At 31.2% G+C, this 12,474-nt stretch overlaps 1 protein-coding gene across 4 annotated transcripts in view; it reads left to right on the top strand.

Moving 5' to 3' along the window:
* The first annotated feature begins 1,065 nt into the window (after positions 1–1,065).
* The window catches only part of LOC118180028 (homeobox protein dve-1-like), a 340,210-nt gene continuing 328,801 nt past the window's right edge, over positions 1,066–12,474 (top strand). For 2 of the 4 annotated variants that reach the window (XM_085808545.1, XM_085808546.1), the window contains exon 1: positions 1,264–1,505. In XM_085808545.1, the coding sequence (XP_085664671.1) occupies positions 1,416–1,505 (90 nt within the window). In that variant the 5' untranslated portion in view covers positions 1,264–1,415. Of the gene's footprint in view, positions 1,506–12,474 lie in introns of all 4 variants that reach the window. The other 2 variants (XR_004760107.2, XM_085808547.1) reach the window with 2 other exon arrangements.

The following is a 12,474-nucleotide window of genomic DNA, read 5'->3' on the forward strand; positions in this document are numbered from 1 at the left end:
TTATAATAATTTCATTATGAGCACCTTTTAATTCTACAATTCACAATTGTTTTTACTGTTATTAGAGCTACATTTTATATTTGTTATTACAAAGTTTTACGAAAATATAACGGGTTTTAGATAGTTCGACTTGTTAGTTTATACATAAACATATCTCTTTTTCGGGTCAGAAACACTGATTTCCTTACTTATGAACTTAACTCTTAATATTACTAATTAAAGCAGTTTTTTTTAATACCCTATGAAATTTTGCATTCAAATCTCATGTTAAGCAACTTTTTATTTCATTTCTACCTCTGGCAATTATCGCCTGAAATCGAATAGAATGCTTAAAGCCGGCCTAACATTCACATACAATAAATTCTTTTTAATAAACTGCGCGTTTAATTTAAATTACTTCTACATCTTTGAGCTTAACTTTCCCATTTAAAACGATAATTTACCACAAGGAAAACGAATGACAAATATTAAAATTAATTTCATAAAATTTTATCTTACCATTCAGCGTAGGTCCGATATTCAATAAGACTTGAAAAATAAACTTCTTAACGTAATAGCGCAAATTAAATCCTCGTTTTCAATATTTCACATTTTGGAATTTTCTCATATAGCCTTTGGACACATTCTCAGGTAGAAATGTAAACAAAATTGAAGATAAAACTTTTCTGATTTTTTATTAATAAATTTAGAAATTTTCTGCCGGAAGACGTTAAGAAAACATAAACTTATAAACAATAATAAAAATTAAAAAAATATCGTGTGCTGTTTTCGCTTTTTTATTTTGCATTTAAAATTGTCAGTTGCCTAAATAACAAAAAATTAAAATAAAATAAAAAAAAGCTAATAAAAAGAAACAGAAATTTATCAATATCTCATTTTTAAAATCTGGTATTAATGTACGTATTCATATACTCATAATACAACATCTGTTTTTCATTCGTTCATATGTATGACTCACCAACAATGAAAAATATTTAAAATACTGCAACCCTTTCAAGAGCTGCGCGGATATTTCGTTGTAGGCATAATTCCACTAGAGGGCGGGTCGTAGACAGGAGCCTGCTCTCTACGTTCAGTTTGTATCCTTACGCTTCATTCAGCTATTTTGAGATATTTACTTTTCATTTTATTAATAAATTACTTTATGCACAGAAAATCATATGATTCTAAAATGTGCAAAATTATATGAGAGTTTTTTTTGGATTCTGGAGCATAAAAATTATAAGAAAATAATATTTTCGACGAACTATTTGTTTTCTGAACATGCGTTTTGTACGCGAGTTCATGATACGGTTCTCAGTCAACAAGGCGTCATGGTTCGAAATGCTCTCAGACTGTTGAAGGGTCAGGGTAGGACGTAGTTTCCTCGTGGTCAATGTAAACATTCCAGGCCATAACCTCTCAGCCCCAGTGCAATGGATTTCCAATCTGCAATGGAAACATTTGCAGAGGCATGGGTGGCAGCCAACACCCAGACCCCCTTGACTGAAGCTGCAGAAACACAGGTTAGTAGGATAGCTTTTAGATGCTGTACGAAATGTTGTCTTAGCCGATTATTTGACTTGTCCAATTTATTATGATTGATATATATGCGTCTGAAAGGTATATTTTTTCAAACTGAATATGTCACTAACCAGTTGTATCGTTAAACATCTTTGCCCTTCACCATAACACATGGAACTTTGCTATTTCCTGCCTATAATAGTAGGAGATGGGCATGTTTAGCGATGATATAGAATGGCTGTAATCAAAACTTTGTGTAGGATCCACACTTTTCTGAGGCATGTTTTATAAAACTTTTTCCAAATTACTAGCCAAAATACTTGATAATTCTGATCAATATACAACTATAACAAGTCTGAAAGGGTTAGACTAGAAATGTAGACGTGAACTGTCAAGGTCAGCAACTCCCGGTTTAAAAACTAAATAAAGTAAAACAGCGTATACATTACCCAAAGAAATAGCCTACCTGTAATGAAGATACAGTGTTTCTTCTGTATCTTTTGAATGCTATGATGAACCAGAAGTTTAAACTGTTGAATTTGTTATTAGCAACGAGTGGTAGCAGTATGCTGCTCACATTGTTTACATTTGTTGCCAAGCTCACCTACTCCGCAGCATCGTCTGCTACAGGCAAATCAAACAGCGTGGTTCAGATTTACTATTACCGTTGCTATTATAGTAATAATTTGTATTTTAATGACTTATCATCGCCGTTATAGTACATTTTTCAGCATTATTTATTTTGTTTTAATTTAGTCACTCACTGTAAAGAACAATATTAGGTATTCTAGTGATTTAGTTATTCGGGTTTTCCGAATTAGTTAAAAAAAAAAAGGAATATTGCGATACTTTACTTTCGATTAAACCAAATCGTATTCGCATTTTCAAAATTTCTTTTTTGAACAGGAACTTTATTTCTAAAATTTTCAGAAAATGTTTGCATATAGGCTGACTTAACTTTCTTACTTAAAACTGAGATTATTTAATGTTTTTTTTTTTTCAGTTACTGTTCATGTGAACTGTGTCTGATATCTTTTTATGCTCATTAAGCATACAAATTAGATCTTAAACAAACAATTAAAAACAATTTAAAATTATAAAATGTATAATGTAGCATTCTGGCATATTCTGTTTTTTTTTTTTTTTTTTTCATGAATGCAATATAGACAATTTCTGTTTTGTTCTTTATAATTTGATATGGAATGAAGTGATAGTATGTAAAATTTTAAATTTTTATAATACTTTTGAATGCTTGCATCTGTTCTTAAAAAAATCATAAAATAAAATTTATATCTTAATGTGTAATGCTTACAAAGGACAGGTATTTTTTCCTTGTTGATTAGTTTATATAAAGCTGAATTTTAGTTATATTGTTGGTTTAGAGCTTTTTTAGCTCATTTCTTTTTAAATATTAGTTTTGTTTGAATGCAGTATCTGTAACTTTTTAAAAATATGTAAATACTGAAATGTCATGAAATATATTACCTACATTGTATATTATTGATATTGTACTGTTATTTTAATGAATAATTCAGTTATAAATTTTTACTTGTTATAAACAAAAGTTCTGCATTTATAATTTATAACAATATCATAAATTTATGGTTAAAAATTAATGCCATTGTATCTTTAGTACAAGTCCGAAAACTTCAAAATAGTTAGCAGTTACGATTATACATCTCGAGTGACTTGAATTTTTTACTCGACTTTTCAGTACAGGTCACTTCATTTATAATTAGCTGAGATTTATATATTCTAAGTTAAGAGTGTTTCATAATAATGTAGAGTAAAACTTTTTGAAGGATGAGATCATCTGCTGATTATAGTAGTTGAGAGAAAGCAATAAGATGCTTTGGAGCAGTCATTGTATGATATAATTTGTGTGTGTGTGAAATAGTTTTTTTTTTTTTTTTTTTTCATTACAGTAGCAAAACCAATCACAATAGAAACTGTCTAGAAGACTTTCTCTGACATAGGTTTCTAGAAAAAGTGTTTGAACATCAAATCAGATCTGATTTTTGCATTGCTTTCCTGTAAAGACTAGTGATTAATTTTTCCTGGCTGAAAAAAGTTATGTGTTATGTTTATTTCTTTATTAAACACAATCAAATATTGATAATTGGAAACTGAAGAGAATGAAAAAGCTAATGTATTTTACAGAGAAAATTTAATATTAATTTGAATTCTACAGGTTGCTCATCATTTCGATTCACTGAAAATATTAATCGATCTTAGTTTGAGTAATTGAATTTCTACTGTTCTTCTACTAGTTTCATTTGTTCTACTGCTGTTGCTGTTTTATGTGATGAATGTAACAATATCAATGTTAATTACTGAAAATTCATAATTCACCACATTATAAACTTTAGAATTATTTATAAGATAAGGGTTGGAGTGACATAAACTCGTCTGTGACCTGGATTTTCTCTCAATATAATTTTTTAACAGTTTTCCCATATTATATACAGGCATTATGTGTGTCTGTCTATATGTACACATAAATACAAAAAGAAACGCAAGAAGAGGCTAAAATTTAAGGTAAATTTTTATACCCATCCTGCACTATAGCTGCAGGACTGAAATAAATAAAATTAAAGATGATAAATTTAAAAGTGAATTGGTGTCAAAGCAAGGTTATTCCTCAACAATATTAATATTAGCAATTGTGTATAAGAGGTTTAACACAAAATCCATACATATCAAAATTAAAATAAGAATTCACAGTAATACAAACTAAAAATAAAAATGTAAAAGGGGAAAAAATATAAGATAATAAAATTATAAAAATAATAATTAATCTCCTTTTAATGAAAGTCCGATTCAAAACTCATCAGGGAAAAAAAGAATTAAAGTTTCACGAAAGTCGATTAACATGTTTCGAAAATGTGTTTCATTTGAGATCAAAAACTGAAAATAAGATTCTTAAAATTTTCATTTAAGTAACTAAAATTCATATAAAACTGGAAACTTGAATCACAAATGCACCATTATTTTTCCTATACGCCTTCGAAACATTTAATAAAGCAAGTAAAAACATAACATTGTGCTAAATTGACTACTTCCCCCCCCAAAAAAAAAACACAAAACATTACTTTATGTAGAAAGATTATTAAAAAAGATCAAATTCATCTAAAATCATTCTATGCAAATCTGAAATTCAAAAGCAAATAAATATAAAGGTATATATTTGTTTTACTCTTTATATTTATTTGCTTTTGAATTTCAGATTTGCAAATAAATATTTGTTTTACTCTTTATATTCATTTGCTTTTGAATTTCGGATTTGCATAGAGTTATTTTAGACCAATTTGATTTTTTTGAATGGTCTTTGTATATAATGTAAAGTTTTGTGTTTTTTTTTTTTTTTTTTTTAGTAATCAATTGAGCACAATGTTATGTTTTTATTAATTTTACCATGTGTTTCGAAGGCATGTGGGGAAAATCCTGGTACATTTTAGATTCCATTTTTTACTTTTATATGAATTTTAGTGCCTTGAATAAAAATTTAAGAGATTCTTTTTCGGGTTTTGATCTCAAATGAAACATGTTTTCGAAACATATTAATTGACTTTTGTGAAACTTTAATTCATTTTCCCGTGATGAGTTCTGAATTGGAGTTTCAGTAAAAGGAGATTAATTATTATTTTTATATTTTTATTATCTTGTATTTTTTTGCATTTTTATTTTTATTTTTAGAGTTTGTACTACCATGAATTCTAATTTTAATTTTAATTTTGTGTTAAACCTCTTATACATGATTGTTAATATTAATATTGTTGAGGAATAACCTTGCTTTGACTTCAGTTTACTTTTAACTGTAGAATCTTTAAGTCTGTATATACACATACATACACATACATACACATTCATTTCATGCATACACACTTACACATTTAATGCACACATACACATGCAGGGCTAGTGCTAGATGTTTCGCTGCCCAGTGCAATATCTGCAGCTCATAAATTCTGCTTCCCATACATATGTTTTTCTACCTACATGCATACACATATGATTTTAAAATATCTGAACCTCCAGTCATTACTGGAGCATTGGATATTTTTAATTTTTTATTGGAATTATGTCATATTGATTACTTCAAAACGCAAATGTGATGATTAACATTGGGATAATGTTATTTGTTATCAGCATGCCGTAATTAAGTTTCGGAATCATCAGCTGTCATTCTTAAATTTGTTAATATATTTAAGGTTTTAAAACATTTTTTTTTTTTTTAGGCTTTTAATGTGTGATGCTAAAGATCATGCATACTCAGCGAATGGTATATTGACTGGTATCTTTGGAAATAAAATTCCACACACATTTTAAAATAGCTAAATAAATTTATTAAGAATTTTCAACAGTTTTGAAAAATGCTTAGTTTTGAACCATGCGGTCTTCCACAAAAATTTTTTTCTGAAATGTAATATAAATAAATATTCATTATGAAAACTGGCCTATCGACGACTGAGTAGTAAATTCGCTGAACACTGGTAGTTCTTTCTGAGGTTTGAATCGGCTGCATGTGCAATTTCATGGCTTTTCCTCATATGTAATATGCATACAAGCTGGTTTCCCTTAGAAAGTCCTCCACGAAGGTATCCCTTCCCTTAGGCAGATAGCCCTCGAGGCTTTGCCGTAATCCAACAAACCAGATCATTATGTTAACCTATGATTATTACTTTAAAACTGGTGAACTTATTTATTGATTTTGGTTTTTAAATCTAATAAAATTTATACTTAATTAGCTATCTCAATTTAAATGCCTGCCTACAGATTCTAATTATATAAAACTAATATGTAATCATGTTAAAGCTAGTGCCAGAAATGTGTACTCTTATTGGACAACTTTGTTTGCATCTTGTTTGTGATGTACTAATATGGACATCTGGTAACATATATTGAACTTTGATAATTCCTTTTTTAAGTTGGACCAATTTCTATTGAACAGGTTCAATTTTTATTTCTGTGTGAATACTGTGGTATGTCTACAGGCACGGTAAATGACATTCTGTATTGTAAAGAAATGCATGTGGAAAAATTGAAAAATGTTTTCCATTGATTCTTTGCCACCAGTTTTAGATGTGCTGGGTTGGTCTGTATTTGGCATTTTCCTACCATAAAACCCAAAACTAGCAAAATTATGATAAAATGTTTCGCAGAAGGTGCATTTTAGTGTTTTAAATGTATTTTGATTATTCGTTATGGTGTCCCTGGCATCCCTCTGCATTTGGCAGGCTGGGCAGTCCTTCTACCTTCTTTTCTAAGCAGCTGCTGAGTACTCATGTGAGTGTTTAATGACAGGAAAGTAAAATATGCTTAGTCTTCCTAGGCTATGGAAATCCAGCACATCCAGAGTAAAAAGCTGTTGTTTTATCCATTATGTCATGTAAAACTATATTAGCTGTTGATGAGCTAGATATTGCCTCACTGTGTAAAATTTATTAAATGAAATCAAACATTTTGAAGTATTTTTATACATTATAATTTCATTTTAAAAATATAAATCTGTCTCTTGTGACATAAAAGAACATTTTTATGTTGATATTGGTCCACCAGTAGCTGAAGAGTGAAATCGAACACTAATAGTTTGAATACTTGACTGCATGTGTGTTTTCTTGGCCTTCCTCATATGTAATACAAATAATGGCCAGTTGCTATTAGAAAGTGTTGCACAAAAGGCATCTTTCTCCTTTGGTAGATAGTTCTTGTATGCTTTTGCCTACTCGGAAAATATTTATGTTGATCCAGTTACACCTTACAAGCCTTCTATCATAAAATTGTTAACTAGTGGCAGAGTGGCTAAAACCATTATAACTGGTTATTCATTTTGGGATCTTTCCTTGATGGCTTCATGGGGTTTCTATTGATGTGCTTTTGCATTATGTAATTTTGAGTTTGCTTTGCCTTATCAAATAGGAATATTTAATCTGTTACAGATTTCACTATTAAATGTTGTATCATTTTTTTCCAAGTTTTCATTTTTATGGCATATATGGCTTGCATATTCTAATTTTTGACGTAACATTTTCATTCTTAATTATGTAATTTTTACTATGTAAAGTTCTAAATTTGAAAAATTTTTTTGGGTCATATGATTGGACAATTTTTTCAAGCATTCAGCTTGAATAGCCAAACTCATTTGTCATTTGGCTGTCTCATCAGCGAGAGTGTTGCCCCAGGAAGTAGATCTATATAGCACTTGCGAGAGGGGGTTAAGGAATGACACACACACAAACAATCGAGCATTATTCAGGATTTGAACCTGCACCTTGGACTTCAGACAAGCAATCAGCCTCCACTATTAACTAGACTGCCCAGAGAGATTTGGTACTTTTTGATTATTCACATACCTATAAAAAGTCTGCAATGAATTGATGACTTTGTGAATTGATGAGAAATGTTTGTTTAGCTGTCCTTATGATTCGTAGGTACCTCTTTGTTCTTAAATAACATCAGAAAGATGCATTTTACAAGAAACAAATTTCACGAAGAAAATTAAACTTTTATATAGCCTTTATTTGCTATTTTGCAACTAGTAGATACTGCTAAGTGAAGTGATGGTTAAAGATAAAGCCTGTAAATTCTTGTGCATTTGAACACATGTGTGATATGTGCATGCATGTGTTGGCTGTTGTATGTAGACTTGAAAATATGCCGAAGACAAAGCATTTCTTTTGCATGTTGAAACTGGGGAATGTGAACCGATGCAGATGTTCTAAGAATTTAAAGGAGCTCTGAGTAGTAGAATTTAGGGATGGCAAAATTTTAAGAATTTAAATGAGGCACTGAGCATTAAAATTTAGGATATGCAGAGATTGCCTTAAGTGGCAAAATGGCCTAGCACTGGCCATTATGCAGATAATCAGAAAATACTGCAATATTTAACTTGCATCTGCTTATGAAAATATTTTACCATAAAACTAACTTATGTATATGAAGATCACTGATGATCAAAGCTGTGGTTATTTATATTCCAGGTACTCTTTCTGGCAAATGAACAGTGAACAAGCTGACTGCATATCGTACACATACTTATCTGTATGGTTTGGCTTAGTGATTACGGCAAATCCTCGACAGCTACCTGCCTAATGGGAGGCGGATGCCTTCACGGAAGACTTTCTAAGGGAAACTGGCTCATATACACATTATACATAGGGAAAACCCTGAAAATGCCCATGCAGCCAGCCTGTTCGTGGGATTCGAACCTCGAACCAAACTACTAGTGTTCAGCAACTTTACCACTCGGCCACTAGTGGGGCCCCTTTCCCATATGTGTTTGTTATATTGGGACACAATAAGCTAATATAAGGCCAGTTTCCTTCAGAGAGTTTTTCATGAAGGCTACCTTCCTATTAGGCAGGTAGTTTATCATAAAACAATTGAGAGCTATTTCCACAAAGAATTCATATTACTTATAAGCATATATAGCATATGCTTCACTGAACTTAGTTATATGATTTATATTAAATTTCCTGTACATAAAATGAAATTTTTTGTTCTGATAAATGAAAGATGTGCATAGCTTGATTTTCGGTTAATCATCAGCAATTAGAATATTATTTAAAGTTTGAATGATGCAGAGATACATATTTTAATCAATTTTGCTCAAAATTTCAGGTGTAATGCATAAGTAGAAAACAGTATTTGGGAAGAAATTCACTAACTGACAGGAAGTTTTAATGATTTTTTTACAAGGGCTACATATGCAAAGTCCTGTATGAAGACAGCCAGTACTTCCTTGTTAAAAGTGGCCATCTCACTCTCACCAGAATCAGAAGATTACTTACCAGAATTGCCAAACTTGTACTGTCAGTAATAATAATAATAGTAAACTTGTAGTAAAAGTAATGTACTATATATTATAGTACTGAATGTGCACAATGCCAAATATGTAAAATTCTGGGATTTTTCTAAGCAAAAGCAGATCGCCATGTACAAAGGGAGAACAACAATAATGTATCGTATAATTTAGTGCGTATAATGCTTAATGCATCATATAACCTTATTTAAGAATTCAGATTTGTATTTTGAATTGTTTTCTTTAGTTATGTTGATAATGTTTGCTGATAAATATTTCTGTGATGGCAATATGTAGGGCAAGAGAAAATGGTACCTTTGTTCTGTCCATGTGCATATCGCTCTGTTTTCACTTAAAAAAATCGGAGGATTGCGTAAATATGGCATTGTGCACATTAAACACTATAATGAAGATGTTATCTACTTTACAAATAAGTTACATTCTAAATGACTGTTCGTACCAAGAATTTATTCACAAAATGTTACGTTTGCTGCATATATCTCCTAACAGTGTTTGTGAGATGAGAGCTGTAAATACTGTTAGATAAACAATTAAAATACTTAAATAAATAATACATTTTAAATACTAGATATTTGAATAATAAATAAAACATTTGTGATGAGAAGTGGAAGAAGTTAGCATGTTAGATGGGCTAGCAAAATTAATTTCTGAAGTGTTTTTCACAAGAATTTGTGTGTCTTAACTTGTCTGAGCAGGTTTTCTTTTTCTCTGGTTGTAAATAAGATGATAGCACTGTATGTCAACATCCACAACAGACAATGTGAAATTTGTAAATTCTGGGATTTTTTAAAGCAAAAACAGATCACCATGTACATAGGGAGAACAACAGTAATATATCATATAATTTAGTGCAGACATTTAGCAGACCTTCCAGAATTTGGGTTTTGGTTGTTTAAAAAAATGAACCTCCAAACCTTTTTTGAATATGAATAAATTTCATTCTTTGAAGGGCCCACCAGCGGCCGAGCGGTAAAATCGCTGAACACTGGTAGTTCGGTCCGAGGTTCAAATCCCGCAAACGGGCTGGCTGCATGGGCGTTTTCGTGGTTTTCCCCATGTGTAACGTGTATACGAGCCAGTTCCCCTTAGAAAGTCTTCCACGAAGGCATCCCTCCTCTTAGGCAGATAGCCCTTGAGGCTTTGCCATAATCACACACACACGTCATTCTTTGAAAACAAGTTGTCCATATCTGTAAACATTCATAAGTTGGGTAACATGTAAATATTATAAGATTGCGGTTTTACTGTTTTTGAAGGGTGCCTTAGTGTTTTTTTAGTTTTTGTCAAATTAATTAAATTTGTTGCTCAATTTCTCCAAAATGCCGCTTTAACAAGAAAATGCCAGGCAGCAACCTCTTAAGGCATAACGATCTGATATGTTTTATTGTGGCCTTATGGATTTATTTAATGGTGCCATAATTTGTCTGTCATTAAGAGGTGAGTTGCTGTAGAAACTGATATGGGACATGATTGAATTAGTTTCTTATCAGCCCACATTAGGCTATGCGGTAAAATTGTTGGGCATTGGTAATTTGGCTGGGTTTAATCCTAAGGAGTGGGCTGGCTATCTGAGATTTTTTATCATTTGCATGTGTAACATGAATACAAGCTAGTTCCTCTTAAATCTTCCATGAAGGCACTCATTCCCTTAAGTTGATAGCCCTTGCATGTTCTGCTGTTATCCAAATATTCCACTCAAATTTGTTTGCAAATTGTCAAATACCTTTGTAGTATTGATGGGGTCAACATGCATTTTCTGTGTCGTGCAGATTTATTTCTAATATGCCGCATCTTAAAATTTAGTGTCAATTTTTTTTATTAATATATGATGATTTAGATGAAGAATTGAGATATTTTAAATTATGGCTGAGGTTACAGATGGTGATAGTATATAACTGCATAGTTACAGTCAGATGTAGTCCTTGTGACAATTTACTTCTGAGCAAAACCATTCTTGAGATGCACATTCTTATTATGAATCTGCACATGGCAATGAGTAAAATCTGCATACCCACTCTTAATTATATTTGTAACTTTTCTACATCTTGCAACACATGACAAATATGAAATAGAAAGCTAAGTGGTGACCGATGTTTTAGCTGGATGCAAGGCAGGCACATGATACATTCTAAAAAAAAAAAAAAAAAAAAAAAAAAAAAGCCTGGGTGGTAAGTAAAAAAAGTTGTTGTTCCTAAAAAGATTTCAGCTTGCTTTATCTTGATTGACTAAAATTTTTTAAGTTATTTACACCATATCATTATGCAAAAATCATATGACATGGATTAATTTGGAAATGATGTAGTTTAGAGATTTATATAAGCAGTTATTATATTTAGGAGTACGAAATAGCTAAATTAAAATGGAGAGTTAAGCGACTATTGCAAATTAAAATAAAAATTTTGCTTTACATATTTTTTTATCTTGTACTAATGGTACTGTGCCTGACTCACCAGTAGTAGATTGGATTCCCAGATTCTGCTCTCAGCAAATAGTAGGCTTTGTGTAGCTTTTGGGGGTTACCTTATGTGCAACATGAATATTAGCTGTGTTAGCTCTGCTGTGAAGACATTCCATTTGAAGGCAGGTAGCTTTCATATGCTAGCTGTGTTAAATGTTAAAATTTAATTTTGTTTTAACCTTAGTTTTGGTAAATTGCTTTCGAACCTCAATTAGTTAAGAAAATGTCTGTCTTTAAAGCTTAAATTAGTGTTCATTTGTTATAATTTTTAGCGTTAATTAAATTTGCAAAATTTTAGATTGTAGTAGCAATTTTAAATATACCCTCTCTATGGTATTCATGCAATTTCAAATCATTATGTCTCAATAATGGCCAATAGTATTTCAATGAAACACTTATCATTTGAAAGAGGGAGTATTCAAGTTTTGATTTGATAAGTGGAGGATGGTGAGAGTATGCAGTTTCAACACGTACTAGTGACATTTCCTTCTAACCATTTCTCAGCTCCTCAGTTCCTGCCAAATGTGTTGTTTGAACCAGCTGCTGAAATATTTTTAGGCCCTGCAGTTCCATATGTGCAAATTTGTTATAAATATGCAGTGTGATTTCCTTTGAAGATTTGCATCGAAGCTTCTGTTGCCCAGTGCCCCAGAAATGCAAAGAGTTTGACTATCAACTTAATGTGTGCCAT

Source organism: Stegodyphus dumicola, chromosome X1 (assembly GCF_044657685.1).
Source record: "Stegodyphus dumicola isolate Sdum_Otavi_A_Nest chromosome X1, ASM4465768v1".
Lineage (NCBI taxonomy): Eukaryota > Metazoa > Arthropoda > Arachnida > Araneae > Eresidae > Stegodyphus > Stegodyphus dumicola.